The sequence below is a fragment of the Nomascus leucogenys genome, chromosome 5 (genome assembly GCF_006542625.1).
Source record: "Nomascus leucogenys isolate Asia chromosome 5, Asia_NLE_v1, whole genome shotgun sequence".
Classification (NCBI taxonomy): domain Eukaryota; kingdom Metazoa; phylum Chordata; class Mammalia; order Primates; family Hylobatidae; genus Nomascus; species Nomascus leucogenys.
Genome location: NC_044385.1, coordinates 125,237,201 through 125,264,402, shown reverse-complemented (window position 1 = coordinate 125,264,402; position 27,202 = coordinate 125,237,201). Strand labels below are relative to the sequence as shown.

The following is a 27,202-nucleotide window of genomic DNA, read 5'->3' as shown; positions in this document are numbered from 1 at the left end:
TTCTGTCTGTCTTATCTGTTTTTTACTCTTTACTCCCCCTTTCCTACGTTCTTTTGTGCCATCAAATATTATTTAGCATTTTGGTTTTTTTCAGCTATGTATCACTGTATTTTTCCCCTCATATTTGCCCTAGAGATTATAATATGCATTCAAAATTGAGCATAATATATTTAGAGTTAATACTGAATTACTTCATGTAAAACAGGAGAAGCTTGCAAGACCCTACAGTAAGTCCTCACTTAACTCACTGATAGGTTCTTGGAAACTCCAACTTTAACTGAAACAAAGTATAATTTTGTCTCCTCAATGCTGTAATGAAACGACGCTGAATGAAATGACATTATTTGAATGATGTTTTGCTTAAAGTTGGAATTTCCAAGAACCTACCGACAAGGTCAAGACTTACTATAGTTCCATGTAATGTCTTCCCATCCACTGCGCTACTTCTGTCATATTTTACACCTATATACCTTAAAAGCTCAACAATACAATGTTGGTTTTTCTGTGCTCACGCCTGTAATCCCAGCATGTTAGGAGGCTGAAGCAGGAGGATCACCAGAGGCCAGGAGTTCAAGACCAGCCTGGGTAACAGAGCAAGACCCCCATCTCTACAAAAAAATAAGAATAAATTTAAAAAATTAGCTGGGCATGGTGGTGCATGCCTGTAGTCCCAGGTACTTGGAAGGCTGATGTGGGAGGATCACTTGACTCAAGAATTCGAGGTTGCAGTGAGCTATGATTGCACCACTGCATCCAACCTGGGTGACAGAGCAAGATCTTGTTGCTAATTGTTTTATAAATCATGTTTTTAAATAAATATAAGAAAAATATAATGAAAATGCATAGTTTTTGCCAGTATTTATGGAGTTCACAACTTGGTAGAAGCTCTTAATTTATGGGGGGGAGGCCACAGACTCCCTTAAGAAACTGAGGAAGGTTAAAGATCTTCACTCTCCTGTCCATGCCTTCCCTGCCCCCACAATGACAATCAGACGTGAGTATACACTCACAAAACTATGTGTTCAATTTCAGCAGGACCATTCTGTGAAGAATATGGATACCCCACCCAGTAATAAACAAAAATAGGACTGCAAATTCTGGCAGGGAAGTAGGGCTTTTGTGTTCATCTGCTTACATTTCTATCCTATCTATCTAAATGTAAACTCTGAATGGGGAGGATTTGGGTTGCTTTTGATCACTACTTGGCCTCTGCACTTAGAACAGTGTCTGGCACACAGTACTCTAAGTATTTCCTGGGTGAATTAACAAATGCTCCACAAAAATAAATAATTATCTTAGATCCTTTTAAAGGAAACTGGAAAGTTATACGCTCTTTTTGGTCCCAAGTTTATACTTTCCCATATGATAAAAGATAAAGGGTTCACTTGTCCATGTCACTGGCATGCCAGCATGACTTCAAGTTGTCAAATAAAGTGCTACTGCACAATGTTTTAGATTTTCACAAAGGATTAAAATATAAAGTGCTTAAAACCCTATTCTATGGAAAGATGGGACAAAAATAATTACATTAGATTTCACTTAATTACTACCAACAGCTTTGAGAGAGCACCAGTTATTATAATACTACGTTACATTTACACATTACTTTTAATTTTCATTTTCATTCTCTCTTTTTTTTCCCCCCCATGTTGCTCAGGCTGATCTCAAACTCCTGGCTTCAAGTGATCTTCCCATCTTGGCTTCCCAAAGTGCTGGGGTTACAGGTGTGAGCCACCATGCCTGACCTAATTTTCATTATCTCATAAACCTTTTTTACACTGCGTCTTCTGAATGAGAGAGTTTTCTTGAAATCCATAGACCCTCTGAAAAACAGGCTTTAGAAAAAGACCATATGCTTGGATTTGCGTGTCAGGGGGCTGGGGGAGCTCTACCAAGAAGGTCTTGCAGGCCCTCAGACCTGGGTAAGCCAAAGAGCAAACGGAGGGGCCACTGAAAAAGAAGGCAGCAGTGGTGCAGTCTCCGGCAGGCAAGGGGTCAGTGCAGGACGATCAGATAAAGCAAAAAGGAACAAAGAGCATATGCCTGGGAAGACAAGCTTGAGCTGGAGTTTGAGCACTTGGGCAACAGGAAGCAGGAACCCTGGCTAGGAAAGGGGACACATGGTCATGCAACCAGAGAACCCCAGGCCCACGTCCCACTGAGAGTCTAGGCCAAAGACCCAGGCTGGCTCCAGGTCACAGGGAGCAGCCCCCCATATGCTAACAGCAGAAGCTGTGACCCTGTAAGTCTGAGAATGTAAGGCAAGAGGAAATGGTTTTCTCTTAGTCCACTAATAAACATGGACATCAATTACACGGCTCTTCAGATTTTCCAGATGCTTCATCCTTTTAGGAAGGGAATCATGAAATAATACTCATCAGGCAAATAATTTAATTTCCTGGGTAGAAAACATGCAAAACACTCTTGATTACAGAGAGTAAACTTCAACTGTCCTCTGGTCCTGTTTAGTACTAGCCTGAAACCACAACAGGCAAAGGTTAGAAACCATGACTTTGCAATGACACACAGGTGTCAAATGCCTTCTTTGGCCAACTGTGGCTGAACAAAAACCCACAAGGCAAGCTATGCCAACCACTGGTCCCACATTCAAGAAACTGACCATCTACTGGGACAACAGGACAAACCTAGGGGCTGCTTTCCCAGGGGCATGATATTGCCTCTGCATGACAAGGAACAGCCAAAGGAATAAATGTTCCCTTGCAACTGAGCCCCAGCACACAGACTTCGTGTGCCCTCAAGGCCACCGAGACCTCATTTATTCATTTCACAAATATTTACTCAATGCTAATATGCGCCAGCCTATGTTCTAAACACTGAAACATAGTAGGGAGCAAAACAGAAAAATCCCTGCCCTGATGCAGCTTACATTTTCCTATTTCTTCTTCCACACTGATGTTAGAGAAAGAATAAGGGAACTTTGTACATTCCCTAATTTATTACCCCAAGAATGTGAATGCAAATTAGGGATGCCCAAAGTTATTTCTGCCATTTGTCATACATTTTGAAAAGATTATTCTTTTCATGACAGACAGAACCATGTGCCTTTGGCAGTTACTCTGAGACTTGTTATTCTTTAAGTGCAAAAGTGATTCAGTTTGAACTTTCTATAGCTTTTCTATCTCATATGAGGGAATAGAAATGATACTAAACTAAAAGATTTTGAGGTACCCAATTAAAACGCTGGATATCCTTCTGATTCCTGGAAAACCAAATTGGAATAGAGACAGAAATAATTAGACTAATCACAGATTATTTGTTTCTCACATATTGTCTTAGAAACCTGCTCTAGGCTTTTCCTTTTGGGAAATCATGCATCAGGAGGATTAGGTCAACTATGCTAAGTAGAAAACTTCAAACAACAGTGGCTTAAATACAAGAGAAGTTTATTTCACCGTCATATTTAAAAAGCTCCAACCATCTTAACTGTAGTCAAAGCAGCCAGAAGAAAAAAATAAGAAAGGACAAAAGGCGACTTTAAGGAGCCTTCTCAGAAGTCTCACGAATATGTGTGTTTATAGCTCAATGGCCAGGACGCCAGGACTTTAGTCCAGCGGTCAGACTGAGAGGCGAAGGATACTGAGATATGTGATCTCAGCTGGAGGCATTGCTGGCTCAAATAAAATGAACCTTTCCTTATGAAGGAAAAAATATACTGGGAGGCAACTAGAGTCTCTAGCACATGGAGAAAACCATAATCAGGTTCTTATATGTAAACAAACACCTTCTAATATCCATTTTAACAAGGGGACCACCCTCCTTTAAAAGTTACATGCACTTTCTTAAATGGACTCAATGAATGAAAAATTAATAAAAATATGGGCTTATTTCAGTTGAAACTCATTTCTTACATTTGATGAAAAATAACAAACTAAAAGTGAATGTGAAGCTCTAAAAGATTTGTGGATTTATGGATACAGCCTCAATGGTGAAAAACTCAATGTTTTCCATCTAAGACCAGGAAGAAGCAAGGATGTCCATTCACCACTTTTATTTAATATTCTATTAGAGGTCCTAGCTAGTATAATAAAGAAAAATAAAAGGCACAAATTGGGAAAGAAGAAGTAAAGCATATAAACACATAAAACTTATTTCTGGATGATACAGACCATCTATGTTGAAAACTCTAAGGAATCCACAGAAAAGCTACCAGAAATAATAAACACATTTAGAAAAGTTGCAGGACACAAGAACGAAATACAGAAATCAACGGTATTTCTTTTTTCTTGGTGCAGGCGTGCACCACCATGCCTGGCTAATTTTTGTATTTTTAGTAGAGATGGGGTTTCACCATGTTGGTCAGGCTGGTCTCGAACTCCTGACCTCATGATCAGCCCACCTTAGCCTCCCAAAGTGCTGGGATTACAGGCATGAGCCACCACACCCAGCCAATCAGCTGTATTTCTATACGCTAGTGACAAACAATTGGGAAAACATTTATAAAACCAATTCCACTTACAATAGCATCAAAATACCAGAATTATTTAAAAATACATCTAATGAAAGATGTGTAAGACCTGTACATTGAAAATTTAAAAATTGCAAAGGAGAATTAAAGAAGAGCTAAATAAACGTAGAGACTTATCATGTTCATGAGTTGGAGAACTCAATACTGTTAAGATTGTTGTATTAGCTGTCGATGACTGACCAACAAATTACCCAAGACTCAGTGGCTTAAAACAACAAGCATCTATTATCCAGTTTCTGTGGGGGCAGGAATGTGGGAGTAACTTAGCTGAGTGGTTATGGCTCAAGGTTTCTCATGAGGCTGTAGTCAGTCAAGGTGTCAGCCTATCTGCACTCATCTGAAGACCTGATTGGCACTGGAGGATAACCTTCCAAGGTGGCTCAAAAACACACCTAGCAAGTTAGTGCTGACTGTTGGCAGGAGGCCACGATTGTTGGCCATGTGGACCTCTCCACAGGTCTGCTTAAGAGTCCTCATGGCATGGCAGATGGGCTCCCCAAGGGCAAGAGATCCAGGAGGGAGCAAAGACACAGGAGTAGCTGTGTTTTTTATGATCTGCTCTTGGGAGTCACATTCCATCATTTTTGCCACATTCTATTCATTACAAGTATCACCAAGTACAGCTCAAACTCTAGCAGAGGAAAAATAAGCTCTATCTTTTGATGTTCAAAAGAATCTGTGGAAACATTTAAAAACCATCACCATGGCAATCCTTCCCAAGTTGATCTAAAGTTTCAATGCAATCACAAGCAAAATCTTAACTCTTTTCCCCCTTTTTTTGAAGAAATTACAGGCTGATTGTAGAGTGTATATTAAAAGTCAATGTCCTAAAATAAACAAACCAGTTTTAAAAAAGAAAAATAAGGTGGGAGGACTTATATTGCCTGATTGCAAGACTTACCATAAAGCTGTAGTAATCAGTGCAGTGTGGTATTGGCATAAGGACAGACATATAGATAATTGGGAAAGAAAAGAGTCAAGAAACAAACCTATACTGGTCAACTGAGTTTTGGTGCCAAGGTCATGCAATGAGAAAAGGGTCTTTTCAATAACTGGTAATGGAACAATTGAGTATCTGTGTGGAAAAGAATAAATCTTACCCTTCACCTCAAAAGAATTATACTCAAACTGGATCACAGACATAAATGTAATAGCAAAAACTATTAAATTCTTGAAGAAAATATAAGAGAAAATTTTTGTGACATTGGATTAGCAAAGATTTCTTAAATAGAACATCAAAAGCACAAACTATTTTAAAAACCAGTTAACAATGAATTAATCAAGATTTTAAAATTTTGCTTTTTGGTAACAGACAAGCCACAGATTGGAATACAATTCTCATAAAACATGTCCAACAAAGAGCTTATATCTAGAATATATAAAGAATTATTTTAAGTCAATTAGAAGATAAATAGCCCAATGAACAAAATGGATAAAAGATTTGAACAGATATTTCACAAAAGAAGATATGCAAATGACCACTAAGCACATGAAAAAAATGCTCAACATCACTAATCATTAGAGAAATGCAAATTAAAACCACAAGATACCACTATACACCCAATAGAGCGGCTAAAGCTAAAACGACTGACAATACCAAGTGTTGACAAGGGTGTAGAGAATTTGGAAGTTTCAAACATTGATGGTGGAAATGCAAAATGGTACAGCCGCTTTGTAAAGTAACATGGTAGTATTTCCTAATGTCAAATATACACTTATCATATGACCCAGCAATTCCGTTCCTAAAGAAGGAAAACATATGTCCACACATAAATGTGTACGCAGATGTTCACAGCAGCATTATTCACAATAATCCAAACCTGGAAGCAACTCAAATGTCCATCAATTGGTGAATGGATAAACAAAGTATGGTGCATCCATACTATACATTAATACTTAATCTATTGATTGTTACTTAATACAATAAATGAAAAATTAATTTTAAAAATTGGTGAAATTTTCATGTTCAAATGAAAGAAGTAAAACACAAAATACTTCATATTTTACAATACTAAGTATATGAAATTCCAGCAAAGGCAAAACTATAATTACATGAAGAACAGTGGTTACCTGGGGCTGGCAGCTGGATGTGGGGAAAGAGAGCATGGGGCATGAAGACACCATTCATGGTCAGGAGACTGCTTTCCATATTGATTATGGTGATGAGTACATGACTGTATATAACTACCAAAGTTCAACGAACTATACACTTAAAATTAGTGAGTTCTATTGTATGTAAATAACATCTTAATAAACAAAAAAGGGAAAAAGAATTTTTTAATAAAAAAGAATGTGAAGATCTAGAAAGATCTCAAACAGATACATAAATCTTTTAAATTTTATAATAGGTAGGATTTTAGCAGAAAAAAACAAGCTTTTAACAACAAAAAACTTCTGCTGCTTTGAAAATGTTCTCAGCTATCAATATAAACTAACATGAGAAGATAACATGAGAAGACCTTTGATAACATCCTATGCTGTTGTTTATAAATAATAAATAAATTCAAAACAACACATGTTAATTTTACCATAGTCCCTTCCCAGAGGCTATCATCAAGACAGAAGGAAAATATCAACACAGTCAGTCCCCAAACACAAACACTGGACACTTAAACACACACACACACACACACACACACACACACACACACACACACACACACACACACAGAGAGAGAGAGAAAGAGAGAGAGAGAGAAACCAAAAACCAAAACTACATATAGTTTAAAGAGATAATCAAAACTGATGAAAAAATTTTAATTTCTTGATAAAAAGACAATGTGAAGACCCCATGGGAAAATGTTCTGTGCTGCAACAGACATGATAATCTACCAGTAATCTCTACAATGTAAAAGTATGGGTGTTTCTTGGCAACTTCTTCCTTATCTCCACTTCTTTTTCCTTTATTCAGTAACACTACTACACCAGCTTAATATACTTCAAATTATCCTTTAAGTTTTCTCTAAATGTTTCTTTACTTCAGATTGAGTATGACAATGCAAGAAACACAAGACAATGAGTTTGTTGAAGGTGAGGTTTAAGCTGAGTTTTTAACCAAGCATGGAGAGAGGAACAGTTAAATATCTTGATGATTTTAGAAGAGAAAGCATAGCTATAGGCCACATTCTTCATATTACGAAGAAAATAGAGTCTGCTAATGAGAAAAAATTTTCCTTGGCTATTGGTCAGCATACAGAAGGCTGCAAAAAGTTGTTGATTGTGTCTTTCAGGGCCTCTGGGGACTTTGAAAACCTCTTCATACCCAAGATTGCCCTCCAGAATCATGTCTCCATTGCTGATGAATGGGGCCTCATCCTAGTGGTGTGGCTAAGGGAAACTTTAAGAATAACTCTGTCTGTGCATCTCGTGGCTGGAAGAGACATGGACGAGAGCCTTGAAATGTGCAGTGTAAGGTGCTGGACTCACTGGGCCTGGAGCAGAACACCTGGCCTTTGTCCTGGTTCTACCACCCATCATTCATGCAACCTGAACCTCAGCCTCCCTATCTTTAAAATAGGCAGTCCAGGTATTCTACCACTACAGAGAACACATCAAGAACCTAGTAAGGCAGTACACGCTGCAAGCATCCTGACAATCATGTAGTATAATGTTTTATAGCACAGAAATTATTTTTTGATAATATTAAGTTTTTAAACTAAAAAATTATTTTTAGAATGTGTATCAAGTAGGCATTGTGCTAGGCACTGAAGATTATGACGAATAACATATAATTCCTATAAACTAAAAGGACTCTCCTACAATTCAATACCAAAAAACTAATAACCTAGTTTTAAAAATGGGCTAAGGACCTTAACAGACATTTCTCCAAAGAAGACATACAAATGGCCGATAGATACATGAAAACATGCTCAATGTCACTGATCATCAGGGAAATGCAAATCAAAACCACAATGTGGTATCACCTCACACCTGCTGGGATGGCTATTACAAAAAAACAAAAAACACCAAAAGACAAGTGTTGGGGAGGATGTGGGGAAAACTGGAACCCCTGTGCACAGTTGGCAGAAATGCAAATGATGCAACTATGGAAAACAGTATGGAGGTTCCTCAAAAAATTAAAAATAGAACTAATATGATCCAGCAATCCCACTACTGGGTATACATCCAAAAGAAATGAATCAGGATCTCAAAGAGGTCTCGGCACTCTCATGTCATCGCCGTGTTATTTGCAATAGCCAACATGTGGAAACAACCTAAGTGCCCATCAACAGACAAAGGGATGAAGAAAATGTGGTCCATGCATACGATGCAATACTATTCAGCCCTTCAAAAAGAAGGGCATTTTGTAATATGCAACAACATGGATGAAACGTGAGGACCTATGTGCTAAGTAAAACAAGCCAGTCACAGAAAAACAAACACTGCATGATTCCACTTACATGAGGTATATAAGATAGTCAATTTCACAGAATCAGAGAGTAAAATGGTGGTTGCTAGGGGCTGGGGGCAGAGGGAAAAACAGAGTTAAAAACCAACAGGCATAAAGTTTCAGTTAAGCAAGATCAATAAGCTCCAGAGATTTGCTGCACAACCCCATACCTATAGTCAACAATTATAAACTGTAACTTAAAAATTTAAGAGGAAAGCTCTCATAAATAAAGTCAGGACTGACCCAGGAAAAGGGTTGCGCCAGGACTTAAATGAGTAAGATTTCCTAGAAGGGGTATGTGAGTGAAAGAGGGGATATAGTCGGAAGAAACTGCATGTGGTTATGCAAAGCTATCTTTTAAGAGCATAGACATAGGCCGGGCACCGTGGCTCACGTCTGTAATCCCAGCACTTTGGGAGGCCGAGGCGGGTGGATCACGAGGTCAGGAGATTGAGACCATCCTGGCTAACACGGTGAAACCCCGTCTCTACAAAAAACACAAAAAAATTAGGCGGGCATGGTGACGGGCGCCTGTAGTCCCAGCTACTTGGGAGGCTGAGGCAGGAGAATGGTGTGAACCCAGGAGGTGGGGCTTGCAGTGAGCCAAGATCGCGCCACAGCACTCCAGCCTGGGTGACAGTGTGAGACTCCGCCTCAAAAAAAAAAAAAAAAAAAAAAAAAAAAAGCATAGACACTAAAGTTATGCTACCTACATTTGAATCCTGTCTCCACTACTTTTCAGCTAGCTGGTGTTCTTAGCAAATTACAGTCATGTGTTGCTTAACGATAAGGACACATTCTGAGAAATGTGTTATGTGATTTGGTCATCGTGTGAACATTATAGAGTGTACTTACACAAACCTAGATGGGATATATATTTTTATTTATATATATTTTTTCATACAGAAAATCAAGTGTTCTGGCACCATGACTGAATATCAGTCATTTCCCCTACTTGATCTGCAGTGCCAACACTGAGTGCCATACACCAGGTTTCTACCTTTGCTCCATTAGAATCCACAGGGCCACCACTGAATACGCACTCTGTTGTTGACCAAAACATTGTTATGCAGTGCGTGACTGTAGTTAATTTTCCTGTGCCTCAGTTTCCTTATCTATAATAGGGAGAATATTCCCTAGTTCCTCAGGTTTTTATGAGGACTAATTAAAATAATATTTGTAAAGTGCTTAAAAAAGAGTACTATTAGTCAGCTTTTTCTAAGTTACACTGTGGTAACAAATTATCAAATTTCAGTAGCCTATAACAAAGATTTATTTCTTGTTCATGCTACATGTTGGTACAGCCCTGCTCCATTTGACTTCTTCATTCTGGAGTCTGAGGAGCAGCCCCTCTCTGGGCCCTGCTTTTCTCATGGCAAAAGGGACAGAGCAATGGTGGAACCAGGCAGTGGCTCTTCAAGCTTCTGCTTGGATGAAGCATTTGTCACTTCTGCTCATATTTTAGTGGCTAGTGTAAGTCAAAGAACAAAACCTGATGTCAACAGGGCATGCAGAGGCCCTATAGGGCTTCAGTAGAGAGGGGCAGAACATATTTTGACCAAATATATTTGAACAAACAAAAATACTACAATAAAAAATCTACCACAAGTGTCTGGTACATACTAAGTGCTGTGTGTTTGTTAAAGAAAAATACGTGTTTGCGCAATGACACAGAATCCTGAAAGTGGATGTTTGGGAATGGATTTAGTTGGAGTGTATGGTTCACAGAAGTGACAGGGGTAGGTGAGGAGGTTGCATTTTGAAAGGCTTTGAAAGAAGGCTAGATTTTTGCCTACAGGTAGAACGTAAGTTGCAATAAAATTTTATAGCTATTTTCACGAATTTTATAAGGCAATTCTATCTGCCAGCTTTATTAAGACAATGGCATCATTTCATTTATTCTACACTGAGCATTTAAAAATCACATGTCGACTGGTCACTACCTCCCTGTGTTAACAACGGCCTAAGTTGCAATTGCCACAAGGAAGAATATATTAATAGAAGGCTTCTTCCAGTTGGTCCCGGCTCCCTGTGGTCAGGAGAGGGAAAGGTGGCATAGAGAGTGGGGGAGGAAAAAGGAGAGAAGGGAGTGCATATGGATGAGTCAACATGAATGTGAGTGCGTGTGGGGTGTACAACGGACAAGCACTGACATCGCACTTGCTATTTTAATTATAAAGCACCCTCCAAATTTGGATGCTTCCTAAGGACCTGCTACTTGCCTTCAACTTCTACACGTGGTCCTTTCACAAGTCCCACCACCCTCATGGCTTTGGTCAGCCTTGAAATTTTTGTTTTTGTTTGGTTTTTGTAGAAACAGGGTTTTGCCATGTTGGCCAGGCTGGTGTTGAACTCTTGGGCTCAAGCGATCCACCTGCCTCAGTCTCCCAAAGTGCTGGGATTCCAGGCATGAGCCACTGTATCTGGTTATCCTTGATTTTTCTTTGCAGCTTCTGTCCTCATTTTCAATGAACTACTAGAAAATAATCCAAATCTCTAAAGTAAGTTTAACTGGGAGGCTTGTGCATGAGAGGAGTTATCTGACCTGCTACCTAAACCACTCTTTGGTCAATGGAGAAGCAATCTAAGGGAAAAAAGGTTAAATAGGAGAAAAGGAAGCATGGAGAGAAGAGAGAGCTGGGCACAAGCAGAGGCGGCGCAGAGGAACCCGCACCTACCATCCCTCGCCCAGAAGCAGGCCAGGGCCTCAAAAAGTACTCTAAGGATGCTTATGCTTCCACAGCAGGTTATGCTGTTTCCATTTGTTCACAGTTACTTTAAGACAGTGGTGTGGGTTTTTTTGTTTGTCTTTAAAAGTACCACAGAGGGAAGAGAGAAAGGCAAATCACAGCCTGCAAATGCGCTGTCTTGACTCCCTCCAGATGGCTCATTTTCCCTACCCCCATCCTATGATCTACAAACCCTGATAAAGCTTCTGTAATCTTGCACCACCGTAAAGTGTTTCTTCTTGAAGTGCTTTAAAGATCCCCACTCCTTACAGAAAACAATCCAAACTCAGACCACATTCGAAGTCCCAAATCTTATTTTTGGGTGTAACAGATTTTTTTTTTTCCACACTACGGCTGCTGGATCAGAGATAATCAAAGTCTGATATACTGTACACGACAAGTAACGAACGCAGGAAATGGGTACAGTGAAGGGCTGCGTTGAAGGGAGAAGTCTGAGGAATATAGGCCTGTTAATTCACTCTCAAACAGCTTGAAAGAAGGTCAAGTAAAGATAAATGTGTGAACTGTAAAAAGAAAATTGGCAAAAGAAGGCTCTTTCTATTTTAATCATGCCAGAATCAGATCAGTCCTGAGACCTCAGCTTTTGAGAATTAGGGTGCATCCCTGTGGTAATGACTCAGTACTATGATTCATAAAACTGTAGAAAATGAAGAACTTCTGAGATGTAGATGGCTCAAAAGCTCTCTGCAGAACCACAAGAAGAATTTATATGAAGTTCAGTAAGTAAGCAATGCTTTAAGGAAAAGTATTAATGTGTAACAAAATTAGTGGAATTATGAATATATAAAGACTGACTTCAATTTTTGAAGGTCTCTCACCAGACATTTAGAAGAACAGTTGATACAGTCACTGAAATGCTGAAGTATTTGTTTAAACTGATACATGTCACTTGGCTGTAATAGCCAAGCTTTCCAATTACAATTTTGCAACATTTCATGAAAAGTCCTATTTTAAATACTAAATGTTTGCATTAAAAATCAGAACTGTCAAATGATGAAAAAGGCAACACAAAAACATTTATCAATGATACATGTGAATAATCTTACAGTCATCTTTAAGTACAAGGGAATCCCCCTCCCTCACCTTTCCTGGGCAGCAGCTGGAGTCTCTACTGGATAACAAAATAGGACTGAGGTCTGACAGCCATCCTGGGCAAACTAACTTACTATTGCTCCTGTAAGCTAAAAACTGTCTTCCCTCAACTCAGAAAAATGATTTAGTTATTTTCTGTGATATCACTGAAGATAAAAAGTGGTCAACTTACCTAGTAAAATACTGTACTGACATAATTTATCAACCTTCTATTTTAATCAGTGGAATATTTTAAAGTTATATATTCAAAGACATCTATAATTATGGAAGAATAAGGGACACCGCGGAGAGATTAAAAACTAGTCTAGGCCAGGCCCGGTGGCTCACGCCTATAATCCCAGCACTTTGGTGGCTGAGGCGGATGATCCCCTGATGTCAGGAGTTACAGACCAGCCTGGCCAACATGGTGAAACCTCGTCTCTACTAAAAATACAAAAAAAGTAGCCAGGCGTGGTGGCATGCACCTGCAATCTCAGCTACTCAGGAGGCTGAGGCACGAGAATCACTTGAACCCAGGAGGCAGTGGTTGCAGTGAGCCAAGATCATGCCACTGCACTCCAGCCTGGGTGACACAGCGAGCCTGTCTCCAAAAAAAAAAAAAAAAAAAGAAAAGCTAGCCTAAACAAAATAAATCAACTAGTACCTAGCTAAATAAAATAAGCTCAATCCAAAGTTGGCAGCTTTCCAGAAAAACATGAGTAAAGTTTTTGGTTTATATGACAGCAAATAACAAATTATTCATGTTTCACACAAATATCTTTGTTTAAAAAATACTCTTTTTCTTAAAAACCACATTAATTGCCAGAATGAAATAAAATCATTGCTTAACACACATGGTTAAGTGAATTACTGGTTTCAATACTAAAATGTGAAATCTCATCAACAGGTTTTGTAACATTCCCCAAAACACTGAATATCATCTATAATTATAATTATCTGTGCATTTCTTTTGCATAGTAAGAATTTTATTTTGTTAATATTTTATTTAGCATAATAACTCCCCAAAAAGGGAAGTCACTCGATCTATAAAGGAAGAGGGGAAGTCATGTTGAGCAAGAGACATCTGGAATAGACAAACTGTGGCTTTGTGAATCTCAGGCTTGGATCCTATAGTCAGTGGTGTATAAATCAAACACTCACAAATAATACTGATGCTGTCTTTTACAATCTTCCTTATCTAAAGTATGCCACATCACAGTAAATATTTCATAATAAAAATGAGAATTTTCTAGACAAAGAAAATGTTCCTTAGGTTCAAAACAAGCACCAACATTTATGGTATAGGAACATAGGAAAACTGGCTATGATTCATGAATATTAATTATTTTAAATAAACACAGTCATCTAATTATGGTAAAATAATAATAAAGAACAAGGTTAATATGAAGATTTATCAGATTTTTTGTCACAGTAGAAGGTTGGTAACTTTGGCTGAATCAATGACTGTAAAAAGCTCAGAAATGTTTATTATTAGTAGGGTTCTTTAAAATGCTACATTATCTTTGAATTATATTCCAAACACACTGTAATTCTATTCACCCTTCTGAAACAAGGAATTTTTTTTTGGTCAAGAATTTTATTTTAAACATCTCATTCCTTTTAAAAAGTTAAAACAGGTACCCCACTACCTGTTAAACACGTGTACTGGAAAAGACTATGATCATAACATGTAATTTTAGATTTTAAAAAGACTACAAAGAGATGAAAAATGCAACCTCCAATTTTAGTGCACTGAATGTCACACAATGAAACTTTCTGAGGAGACAGCAGGCACTTAAAGCCAGGAGTCTAAAAAAAGAATAAAGAAAGAAAATGGAATGTGTTTTAAAAAACTGAGTCACATAAGAGTTACTAAAGAAGGGGACAAATATTGAGTAAAAGAATTAATAGTAGCTAACACAATGAAATCGTATACAATAAGGTACTTCAATATTTGAATGCTTTTGGAAAATATTTAAAACAGACCTCAAAACCATTACTGCTAAGTGAAACAAATATGCCATGGAAGAGACAGTACATCCTCAGGCAGCTCTCATGATCAAAGCAATGAGCTCCTTCTTTGCTGTTCTCAGGCTGGTTAAGTCTTCCTCAGTCACGCAGCAGTTCTAACTGGGTGAGCCTAGACTTGGGGGAGTCTGGCACCTGTGTCCCAGAGAATCAGTCTAACCGCAGGATGGCCCTAAGCCACCACAAGTCTCAAGAATACCAGACAGATAGCTCAGGTGTTTTGAAGACTTCACAATAGGGTTTAGCTCTGTGGTCCTGAAGCCAAATCAGGTATCTGGGTAGATGTGAAAATTTTTAGGGAGGAGAAAACAAAGTGACTTGGAGCCCCAGAATATTGGCTGCAAGCATATCAGCTGTGGGGAATGAAGGCGTGAATTTTAAGCAAAGAATGAACACAGAAAAGGAATAATAAAGAGAGCTTGAAGGAAGAAGAGGGGTAAGCAGGCATACAGGATGACACACTGGCCCCAAATACCAATCATTCACCCAAGAAACAAGAATAGTGATAATTTACTTGAAATGTGTACAGTGACTGCAGTGAAATGTGTATTATTATGAATCCATTCTGTCATTTTCTTAAGTCTTTTCCAAGAAAGAAATGAAATCTATGCTCTATAACCACTAGTTAAAATTTATTTTTATAAATCTGGAGGTTCAAATTTAAGTCATGGATGAAGAATAAAACTCTACTTCATGCTCTAATTTTTTTTAATACCTCATAGAGAATTTAGGACAAATGCTTATTATTAAAATACAATAGCATAGACAAGATGAAAAAATTCCAGCACACATACTGAGGCTGCTTGGTTCATTCCCTTCTTCCATGATGAGTCTTTGGTCAGGTCCAACCCATCTGACTTTCCAGTTGGCATTATTTTTTTTCCCTCGTGTGACAATGTCTTTTTACAAAATGAGCAGACTATCTCTCCTTATTTTTAGTAAGTCCAACTTCTTCATTTTTAGGCTTTTTTTTTTTCTATGATTTAAAAACAACACTGACAAGAAGCCCAGCTAAAACTTTCATCAAAATTACCTTGAAAGCACAAACTGGCCCCCTTTGTCTCAATTTTCCATGTGACTGGCCCTTTTTTTTTTTTTTTTTGAGACGGAGTCTCGCTGTGTCGCCCAGGCTGGAGAGCAATGGCGCCACCTCGGCTCACTGCAAGCTCCGCCTCCCGGGTTCATGCCATTCTCCTGCCTCAGCCTTCTGAGTAGCTGGGACTACAGGCGCCCGCCACCACGCCTGGCAAATTTTTCTGTGTTTTTAGCAGAGATGGGGTTTCATCATGTTAGCCAGGATGGTCTCAATCTCATGACCTCATGATCTGCCCGCCTCGGCCTCCCAAAGTGCTGGGATTACAGGCGTGAGCCACTGCGCCTGACCATGACTGGCCCTTTTTAATCACCACAGAAGTAGCATTGAGCCAGACCTGCCATCCTGCCATGGGTTAAAAGAATGTTGAGAGCCAGATGCAGTGGCTCATGCCTATAATCCCAGCATTTTGGGAGGCTGAGGCAGGCAGATCACCTGAGGTCAGGAGTTCAAGACCAGCCTGACCAACATGGAGAAACCCCATCTCTACTAAAAATACAAAATTATCCGGGTGTGGTGGCACATGCCTGTAATCCCAGCTACTCAGTAGGCTGAGGCAGGAGAATCACTTGAATTCGGGAGGCAGAGGTTGTGGTGAGCTGAGATCGCGCCATTGCACTCCAGCCTGGGCAACAAGAGCGAAATTCTGTCTCAAAAAAAAAAATGGTGAGACAGTTGAATATGACACACAATCTAAATAGGACAATCTTCCTAATGTTTTTACAGGAGAGAGAGAGAATTGGGTGTAAAAGGGTAGTCGCACTTACAAGTCCACTTATGGCTACAATCCAGATGTAGGAACCAGAGGTGAAAAGCTATAAAAGAAAAAAAAAAAAGGCAACTAAAAATAAAATTCAACTGCCAGTCACAGCACACTTATTTTTACATAACTACAGTCATGACCATTTATATAAAGTATTAATTATATATGCCATAATACAGAGAAGCAAATGGAAAATTAGTAAATATCAATTGTTACTTAAAAGAAAATTATATATTAATTTTTTTTATTCAGACACCAGATTTTGTATAGCCTAAAACAAGTTGAACCTGGCCCACACCCCATGCAAAGAAAAATAAATGAAACCCAAGTATGATGTTATTTACAAACTTCAACTGACTTAAAGTAAAATACTACATATAAAGAAATTATTAGAATTAACAACATACAAAACAGGTAATCACCATCCCATGCTTGGCAATGATGTGATATTTATGTAAATAACTTTCTCATTTTAATTTCTTAACACTATTATCCTAAATTTAGATGGGAAGAACCCTGCCAGCCTACTTAGGTCTACGTCCAACGGTAACTTTCTCAAGTGTTGATATTATCATTCTAGTTCACCCAAGGAAGAGCAAACTAAATAACAGAACAAAGTTAATTAATGGCAAAGTAATTAGAATTAGATCTCATGAAATTCTTCCCTTTGTTTTCCAAATCATTTATATCTTAGAGTTGTGCTCAGGGTAATTAAAAAAAAAAAATCATAAGGACTCTGAAAGTGTTCCTGCAACAAAGAAATGATTTGTGGGTTATTGTTGGTTAATTTTTAGAACTTCAGATTGGGGGTTTACTTCTGATTGTAGAGGAAGAGGCAGGATACTCAGGCAGGACAGTCCAGGTTCATCGCTGGCATTGTGCTAGATGAAAACCTCAAAGTTCTGCACACTTACCAAGGACATGGAGAAAGAAGACAGACACAAAAGGTAAGAGCTGACACACTCAGATAAAGAGGCTGGCAAGCTTTGCTCTAGTGATAGGCTCACTTAGAAATGAGCACTGGCTGCAACTTTAAATCTGAACCTTTGATGTAGCATGGACATTTGTTCAGTGGAAATGACTCTGATAATAAGAAGGATGAGAACTATGTAGACAAATATTTTGCTGTAATTTTCTTCTAAAAATAGAAGGAATAACAGACTAGCTAACACTTTCTATGTGTCAGGCATTGCTCTCAAGGCACTTCAGTAAAACCGAGTGGTTAAGCAATTTGCCGCACATCCACAGCTGGCAGGTGGTGGGCTGGAGCGTATCTAGGACTGGCTCTACAGCCATGCTCTCCATTCTTCCATGCCTCCTATGCAAGTAAAAAGAGCCTATCATTTTGTCATTAAAAAAGTAATTTCCTCTGGGTTCTGAAGCCTCTCATTGCCTGTGTGGTCCCCATTATGTCTGCCTGCATCTTCACAGTGTCTGTGTGTTTTCTCATGGCTGGGCTCCTTGAGGACAGGGGCTACATCTCACCCAGTGGGTGATACTGATTTAAGTATTGGATGGCTTGAGAGCTCATAACATCATAGCCCATTGCACAGGGCATGATGTTATGGGCTCTCAAGTCATCGGATACTTAAATGAGCCTTAAGCATTTTGGCTCTTTCGATTATGATTCAAGTCTTCATTCATTCATTCATTCGTTCATTCATTCAACAATGTCCCTGGTTGTAGTGGGGAGAGACAAAGGCACAGAAACACATGCAAAGGCTTGGAGGGGAGAGAGGCAGGCAGAGGACAGACACTTTAGCAATAAGGAGTTCAGTTACACTCCTTCAAGGTGGGCACAGGTGTGAGTTGACACCAGACAGGCAAGAAGAATCCTGCAAGCCATTCATGCTAAGGACCTAGATTTTATCAAGGAGCCAATGAGGCGTCTCCACCTCTATTTTCTGATCTCAACTTCTCCCTCTCAAAGTTACCGGAAATAATACAAAAATATTGGAAATTTATATTATTTTGAAAAACTATACATGGTAGTTGCATCTACCTTTCTGCTTTCAGCAGGGCTAAGGGGGATCCCTCATGGTAAGCTGTGTAATACTGCGGAAACTGCACTAGGTGTTAGGTTGGTGGAAAAGTAATTGCGGTTTTTGCCTTACTTTAATGGCAAAAACCACAATTACTTTTGCCCCAACCTACTACAATGGCCCTGTGACAAAGGCCATGCTGTGCCTCTTCATCCAACTAAGACCCCCTTTCCCCGAGAGCTGAAACACACTACTTATTTTGCTTTATGCCAAAAACAAAACAAAACAAGAAATACATTCACAATCTCAGAAAAACGAATAGTGGTGGCTATAGAGATATAAATTATTAATTAATAGTAACCAATTGACTTAGCTCTTATTATCTGTTCAGATTACACTAAACACTTCATGCTATCCTTAAAATACCTCTACAAGGTAGATATTATCATCCCCATTTGACAGATGGGGAAATGGGGGCTCAGAAAAGGTAAGTGACAAAGCAAATCATTACCAGACCAAGTCATTAAACTGAAATTCAACGACTTGGCTCCAAAGACTTTCCACAATGCCACACTGAACTCCTACTCCACAATTAATAAAACAGTGTTTTCATTCTCAAAGATTCTACATAGCTTTAGAGTTGGAAGAACTATACAGTCAATGTGAGGCTCAGAGGGTTTCCATGACTCAACCCAAGTCTCATGGCTGGAGAGAGCCATGCTAGGATTAGGACTTCGGTCTCCTGAGCGAGGTCTGGAGTGCTCTTCGAATTCCACATGGCCTCTGCCATAACAACTTTAAAAATATTAAATCTGCTATAGCAAATCCTACTCATAAGAATCAACTGCAGAAACGGGCTATTTGGTTACATGGATATCAGGTAGGATCAGGGGGTGTGTAACGGTACGGGGGTTGAGAGACAGAGAATAAAAAGATTTCATGAGAAACGGTTGTAAAAGTGGTAAGAAAATGCCCCAGATGAGCCATTGATAACACATGACAGCAGACTGGAGAAGTGAGAGGAAATGCTAAAGGTTAAAAGGGGAGGGAGGAAGGCATTCTGAAGTGACACTAGTATCCGGTTAGATGTGCGTGGGATAAGGAATGTTATGAGTATTAATCAGTGGATCAAAAGGCCAAGCAACACATGGTGACACAGGAAGCTGTAGAATAAAACTACATCAAAAGCCATGAGAGTAAAAGAAAAGTGACAGGTAGTACAGATAGAAAACTGAAAATCATTCTCCTACCACAGACCTGGAGCCCAGCAGGGAGCAATTGACATTCGCTGAGGATTGGCAAAGAAGCTTTTCAAATGTAACCTGGACAGTAGTACTCTAGTAGTCTTCACAGCAAACCATTTAGCAAATGGTGACACTACCATCACAGCTTCACGAACAAGGAAATAATGAAGCTGACAAGGCTTCTTGAAAACCCCAAAGCTCGGGTTGGTAGAGCACACCGGGTTTCTTCTTCAGAGCTTTATTTGCGACACTGTATTCAATAAATTAATTTTGACACTGATTTTCTACTTTCTACTTTTTGATTGTTCTCATTTGTTTCCACTTCATACTACGATTGTTAAAAAGTACTCACGTGCAATTGTACAACGAAATGAAAATATTTTCCACAGATACAAATTACAGTGAAAGCTCTTATCAGATTTCTAGACTATGAAAGTATTCTAGTACCTTCTATACCTTGATGTTCTTGTTCTGTAACACTTCCTTTAAATATTTGATATAGATCATGAAGCCAAGATTATGGGGGAAAAAAACCATTGTTTTCAAGGAGATCAAATGAGAAAAAGACCAAAAAAAAAAAAAAGATCTGGTTAAAGAAAAGTGAACATAAAAATGCATACTGTACCTGTAGTCCCAATATATAAATCAATGTCTTGTTTGTGATGGACAACGGGCCCAGAATTTGTGCCACTTGGACTCTTGGTATGGAGCAGTAAAATGGTACAAACAGAGCAAACACAGGTGCCAGGCTATGCAAACAAATAAAAAAAAAATCGCTATAATAGTGAATTTTAAACACCAATGGCAGATGTATCTTTGAAGTAACACTGCTTATAATTTTATTTCAGTCTGAAAGCATGGTCTTAGATATACATATTGATTTTCAAATATGATTCATGTCCAAAATAATTTGTACTTATAGAACACTTTATGAAAACTCTAATCATTCTATCCTTATTGACCCCCCTGAAACCACTGCAAAGAAGTGGTTCAGCACCTACTAATTATGAGAAAAGTGGAGGCTATGTTTTCTTCCCAGGTATTACTAAAATCTAATGAGAGAAACTAGACAAACCAAAAGCAGCAAATATTAGAATTCTTCACAGTCAAATCCAAAAGCCTCATCTCAGGCCCTGTCCAGTGATCTGTCACCATGGCACTGGCACAGTTCACCTCTGGCCCTCCCTTCCTCACATTCCTTCCTCCCTTTGTCTGAAACCCTGCTTCTCAGTGGTTGCCCAGTGATTTCTTACACCAGTCTTCTGGCTTCTCCATGGTTCTATTATAGCCTTTTCTTCTTGCTCTCTCATCTCCTCATACAATCTCAACCCTTTCTATAGCTTGGGCTAAGAAAATGAAGTGAGACCTAAAACTGCCTGCCCACCCCTCACCTGGCTCTGAATGTCAATGTGACACCTTCAACTTGACAGATTCAAAAGTCCTGTGTGTCTTTCTAATTAGTCTTGCTTCTCTCTGATCCATTTCTTAACATTGTTGGCAGTATTCTCTTCCTAAAACACAACTCTGATCACATCACTCCCTTGCTTAAAAACCCTTCCTTTTGGCCGGGCGCGGTGGCTCATTCCTGTGATCCCAGCACTTTGGGAGGCCGAGGCAGGCGGATCATGAGGTCAGGAGATCAAGACCATCCTGGCTAACACGGTGAAACCCCATCCCTACTAAAAATACAAAAAATAAGCCGGGCTTGGTGGCAGGCACCTGTAGTCCCAGCTACTACTCAGGAGGCTGAGGCAGGAGAATGGCGTGAATCCAGGAGGCAGAGCTTGCAGAGAGCCAAGATCATGCCACTGCACTCCAGCCTGGGCAACAGAGTGAGACTCCATCTCAAAAACAAGCAAACAAACAAAAACAAACAAACAAACAAAAAAACCAAAAAAACCCTTCTTTCCATAGGCTCCAGTATCCGAAGATAAAATGCTTCATAAAGATGTGATGGCAAAGCTCCCCAGTTCGCTCTCATCACTAGAGACTGCCACCGCTGTCCTCCTCTCTGCCTCCCCTCATCTGGCCCATCACACACAAGGCCCTCTCAAAAATCCACACAGCTGCTCCCTGAACACGCTGGCTGCTTTGACTCTCCACTGACGCAGGTTCTGCTTTCCACTTTACTGCCTAGGAAACTCAGCTTGTGCAACACTGCTCAGCTCTTCCCACAAGACTTCTCTGACTCCTCCTGGCAGCTGGTGGCTCTCCTCATGGCCCCCAAGCTATGTCAGTTTCACCACTGCAATGAATCAGTGAATCAAATGCGTGTCAAGGATGTCATGGTAAGATGCCTGGGACAGGAGCTACAACTATGTCCAAGAGAAAGAAGCAGTCCTTGACCTCAAGGAACTCATCACAGGACTGAAATCTTACATTCCTACAAGTGCTGGGCAGGTAATATGAATGAGTAGAGTGGTTTGGGCACAAACTTGCACCATGTTTTTCATTAAACACTTGGCTTAATTACTCAGTCTGTGTTTTATTTTCCCACTTTTGGGAAAATGGCACCAGAAAAAAAAGAATTATTTCATTATCACAAGAAAAATGCAAAAAATATGTTTCACTTCTACAAAGAACTGTCCTTGGTGCCATTTTTGTGGAAACACAGGACCCTCCTGGCCTCTTGTGCAATTTCTCATCCTTAACAGAGACCATGTTATTTTAAAAAATGCACTGTCCTCTCAATTCTACTATTAAAAACAAAACCAAACCAAAATATAACACACACAAAACAAATGTGATAAATGGCAGCTGCATCAACTGCTAACAACACAAATGCAGCAAATGCTAGAACAGGGAAAACTCCAGCCAGTAAGGCCTAAGTGCAGGCACTGTGTCAGGACTGGGGACACAGAGATATGAGATACACCTGGCTGGCCATCCAGTGAGAAGGATGGCAGGGACTGGGTGGCAGACGGAGATGCATGGCACGGTGGGCTCCTACCCCCACTTGCCCAGTCTAGAATTCCTCACGTATCAGGCCTTCCTCCTAGGCTGAGCACCGCAGGACAGGGAAGAAGAGGCAGTCCTGGTTTTCCTAGCACCTGGCACAATGCTTGGCACAGTTCAGGAGCTCACTACATTTAGGGCCACAAAATAATCCTTATTCTAGAACAACTGTATGACTCATATTTGAATTGACTATACAAAGTTCTCAAAAACCTCCCATTAGATTATTAATTCTGAGAGAATGCATCATATTTTATCTAGCTTTGCCAAATGCAGATTCTTATACATGATCCATATTCAATATTGGTTGGATTTTTTAAAATTAACAAAGTAGTTTTTAAATACTACACAAAAGAACTGCTTTTGTCCAATTATAAACCCAAGCACAATTGATTAAAACAGCTGGGCCTTCTTTTCATGGAAAAGTATGAGTTAGTCATTCCTGGGCATAAATCCTCCAATGCCTCCCCACCTACAGTCATGACAAAGACATCCCAGGCCCTGCGTCCCTATCCCCATCCTGATCCTGTGCTCCGCAGGACAGCACCTTCTCAGAGAAGCCCTCCCTGACTACCCCATTTCAAACCGCACATCCCGCCCTCACAGCCTTCCCCCTCTGCATTCTTTACTCTCTTCCTGACTGTCTTCCCCCACAGCACTTACAGCCTTCTCATCACTGCCTATCTATCTTAAAAGTAGAATGGAAGCTTCACACAGACAGGGATTTTGGTCTGTTTTGTTTTATCCCCACTGTCTAGAATTGTGCCTGGCATAGAGTAAGGTTTCAATAAATATTTGCAGAAGAAATGAATTTTCCTTTAAAACAGTAAAACCATACAGCAGAACTTGCCTTTTGTTTTAAAAGCCCCCTTCCTTTTTATCATTTTTAATGGGATTAAAACATATGGTTTCATATGTAGCTCAAAATATGGCCTGCTCTCTTGGTGATTATAAAACCCTATTTGGGGAGCCAATTGCACCGGAGGTCTCTTACCACAGAACATGCCCTTCGAGGCACTTAATTCATAGAAGTTCTTCTGTGTACATTTAGTAATAAAGTACAAATAGTGATGTTATAACTAAATAACCTAAAGCAGAGTTCTTGTTTGAGGTTACATTTCAATGTAAACTAAAAAAAATACTGGTAGAAATTTTAATGACCACAGTTTACATTTCACATACCAATAGAAGTTTAAAGATTCCTTAAAAAATATTAATCACTGTATAATTCTAAATGATGACTAAATACTAGGCCACACATACACATTTCAGACCAAAATTATATGGGCTGTTCTGTAGAAATTTTCCGTTGCTATTTCTATACACACAGACTTCACAAAATACCATAATGTTATTAGTCATTGACCAGTCTTTTTCTTTTCCTTATTTTATGACAACATCTGTTCTCTATACTGTCAACAGCAATTCAGTTTGACCTTTTTCATACTGTGAAGAACTACCTTCTGGAAGCCCTTTCTGGCTTAAGCAGATGAGGCTAGTAGTACAGAAAAGAGAAAGCAGGTTACAAACATTTCATCATTTCATCCATCCTTTCTTTTTTTCTTTTTTTTTTTTTTTGAGACAGGATATCTGTCTGTCACCCAGGCTGGAGTAGAGTGCAGTGGCACAATCACGGATCACTGTAGCCTCTAATTCCTAGGCTCAAGCAATCTTCTCGCCTCAGCCTCCGGAGTAACTGGGACTACACGTGTGTGCCACCACACCTGGCTAATTTTTAAACTTTTTTTAGAAACAGGGTCTCGCTGTGTTGCCCACAGTGATCTCAGACTCCTGGCATCAGGCAATCCTCCTGCCTCAGCCTTCCAAATTGCTGGGATTACAGGTGTGAGCCATTGCTAATTCATCCTTTAAAATCACTAATATTTACTAAGCATCTACTGCTATATATTCATGATCACACTCGATAGAAAACATAAAATAAGAGAGACACCTTGTTAAGGTTGCAAATGTCCATTTCACTTCTTCTATAGAAAAGGTCACTGGATGTGGTGGCTCATACCTGTAATCCTAGCACTTTGGGAAGCCAAGGTGGGTAGATGGCTTGAACTCAGGAGTTTGAGACCAGCCTGCGCAACATAATGAGACCTTGTCTCCACACACACAAAAAAAATACAAAAATTAGCTGGGCATGGTGGCATGTGCCTGTAGCCCCAGCTACTTACAAGGCTGAGGTGGGAGGATCACTTGAGCCCAGGAGGCAGAGGTTGCAGTGGGCCAAGATCGTGCCACTGAACTCCAGCCTGGGCAAGAGTGAGACCCTGTCTCCAAACAAACAAACAAACAAACAAACAAAAAAACCGTAAAGGCCAACTCTACTTTTACAGTACAATCACAACTCAAGAAACCCTGGTAACTTTCAACAGCAATAAAAACAAGGTTTGTGAGCTCATGCAATGATCTAATATACAGCTTCAGTGGCCTCTTACAGGATAATGACCCCATCACCTCTTCTTCATCTGCCTGACTACTCTGATATCAAAAAAAAGGGGCCAGGCATGGTGGCTCATGCCTGTAATCCCAGCACTTTGGGAGGCCAATGCAGGCAGATCATGAGGTCAAGACATCGAGACCATCCTGGCCAACATGGTGAAACCTTGTCTCTACTAAAAATACAAAAATTAGCTGGGCATGGTGGTGTATGCCTGTAGTCCCAGCTACTCGGGAGGCTGAGGCAGGAGAATCGCTTGAACCCGGGAGGTGGAGGTTGCAGTGAGCCAAGAGCGCACCCCTGCACTCCAGCCTGGCAAAAGCGAGACTCCATCTCAAAAAAAAAAAAAAGTTGGGAGGACAGATCCAGTTTGTCAGAGGAATTACTTTAACTAGTTGAGTCCTTCACTACATAAAAATGTTTTACTTAATATAACTATTTCAAAATTAAAAGCCAAAACCCCACCAGAATGGTCTTTCAAGAAACTGAAAAATTTATCAACAATGTCTTCTTCAAGTACTCTGCAGTCTAAGTTTTAAATGAACTAGTTCTAGAATATGATGTCATATTATCCACCAAGTCATAAAATCTCTGTGTTACCCCCTCATAGAATTTTTGTACTAGGAATTACCTTGGAGATCATTTAGTTCAACCCTTTATTTTATACACAGTGAGGTGGCAGCCCAAAGAATTCAGCTGACTTACTTCACGCTCTTTCTTGTGTCTGACAATGTTCCTCCATACTCTCAGCACTTTAGAAGTTAGAAGAACCTAATGACATCTGTGGGAGGCAAAAGTTACTCTTTTTTTTTTTTTTTTACAAAATCCTGTGTTTTTTTTATTTTTATTTTTACAGAATCCTGGAGCAGAAAGGTTTCTGAGGTCACAGAGTTACAAATTCCTACCAAATGATTCAATTCTGTTTACATCATCCCTCAAAATCATCATCAAGTTTACTCAAGCATCTAAATAAGAAACAGCATACTCCATTTTTTAAAATAATCACAACTTTTGGGAATGACTCTCATCTTTTGATCCAAAAGCTATCTCCAGTAACTTCTTACTGGCCCTCCCGCTAGCCTCTGGAGTTAGGAAGACTGACTAAGCAATGTAAACACTTTTCTATGAGTTTCCACAAGCATAAGGATAATGACCCTATGCCTACAAAGCATACACATCCCCAGCTTATTTAATCAGTTCTCCTAAGACCGGCTATCCAGGCCCCTCACTACCACAGGTGTCATCTATGTCTTCGTAAAATGCAGACCCAGAAGTGGCTGGGAATGGCCAGATCAGTCCTGACTAAGCGTAAACATCACCTCTCCTGATCTGAGTGCTACATATCTGGTAATTAAGCCTGCAAATAAACTGCATTCTGACAGACACGTTATGCTGTTGGTTTAAACTGAGTCAACTAAAACTATGAGGTGAACAGCATAAGTCTCTTTCACCCTGTGCTGAAGAGGCTGGATTTTATCTATAATGGGCCTCCCTTCGAGTGTTTCCCTGTTATTCAGGTACTCACACAGTCTCTGACTCAGGCAGCCTCTCGACTGAAAACGGCGACTAATCCTGCCCACTCCACATCCTGGACTGTCATTCTCCCCCACGCCACAGAAACCTGTTTCTTTCTCATAAGCTGTGGATAAGGCGGAATGTGTAAACTACTCCCTGATACCAAGTTTCCAGGTAAAAAGCACTGTCAAAGTTGACACTGTTTTCCCTAAAACATTTAAAAACCCATATTTTACACAGAAAATCAATATAAAATCATCAGTAACTTGGTCCTGTTTTTGGTTAAGGTTTATTGCTTCAGTCTCTTTCAAAGAATTTTTTGATACTTAAACCTTACAGAAAAATTTATAAAGTTCCACAGATATCAACAATTCATAAATTCCAAGGGGCTTTTGGATAGTCGTTTTTTTTTATCACTATAAAAAATTTCACTTCCCATTTAAAACAAAAAAAAAAAGTGCACACACGTACACGAG

The 27,202-nt window shown here is 39.5% G+C and overlaps 1 protein-coding gene across 2 annotated transcripts in view; it reads right to left on the bottom strand.

Annotated features, from left to right (window-relative positions):
- Positions 1–27,202, bottom strand: part of UBAC2 (UBA domain containing 2) — a 182,146-nt gene that overhangs the window by 51,788 nt on the left and 103,156 nt on the right. The window contains exons 5-6 of one of the 2 annotated variants that reach the window (XM_030813624.1): positions 20,433–20,556; positions 16,586–16,633 (exon numbers count right to left, since the gene is read on the bottom strand). In XM_030813624.1, the coding sequence (XP_030669484.1) occupies positions 16,586–16,633; positions 20,433–20,556 (172 nt within the window). The remainder of the gene's footprint in view (positions 1–16,585; positions 16,634–20,432; positions 20,557–27,202) is intronic. The other variant, XM_030813626.1, reaches the window with a different exon arrangement.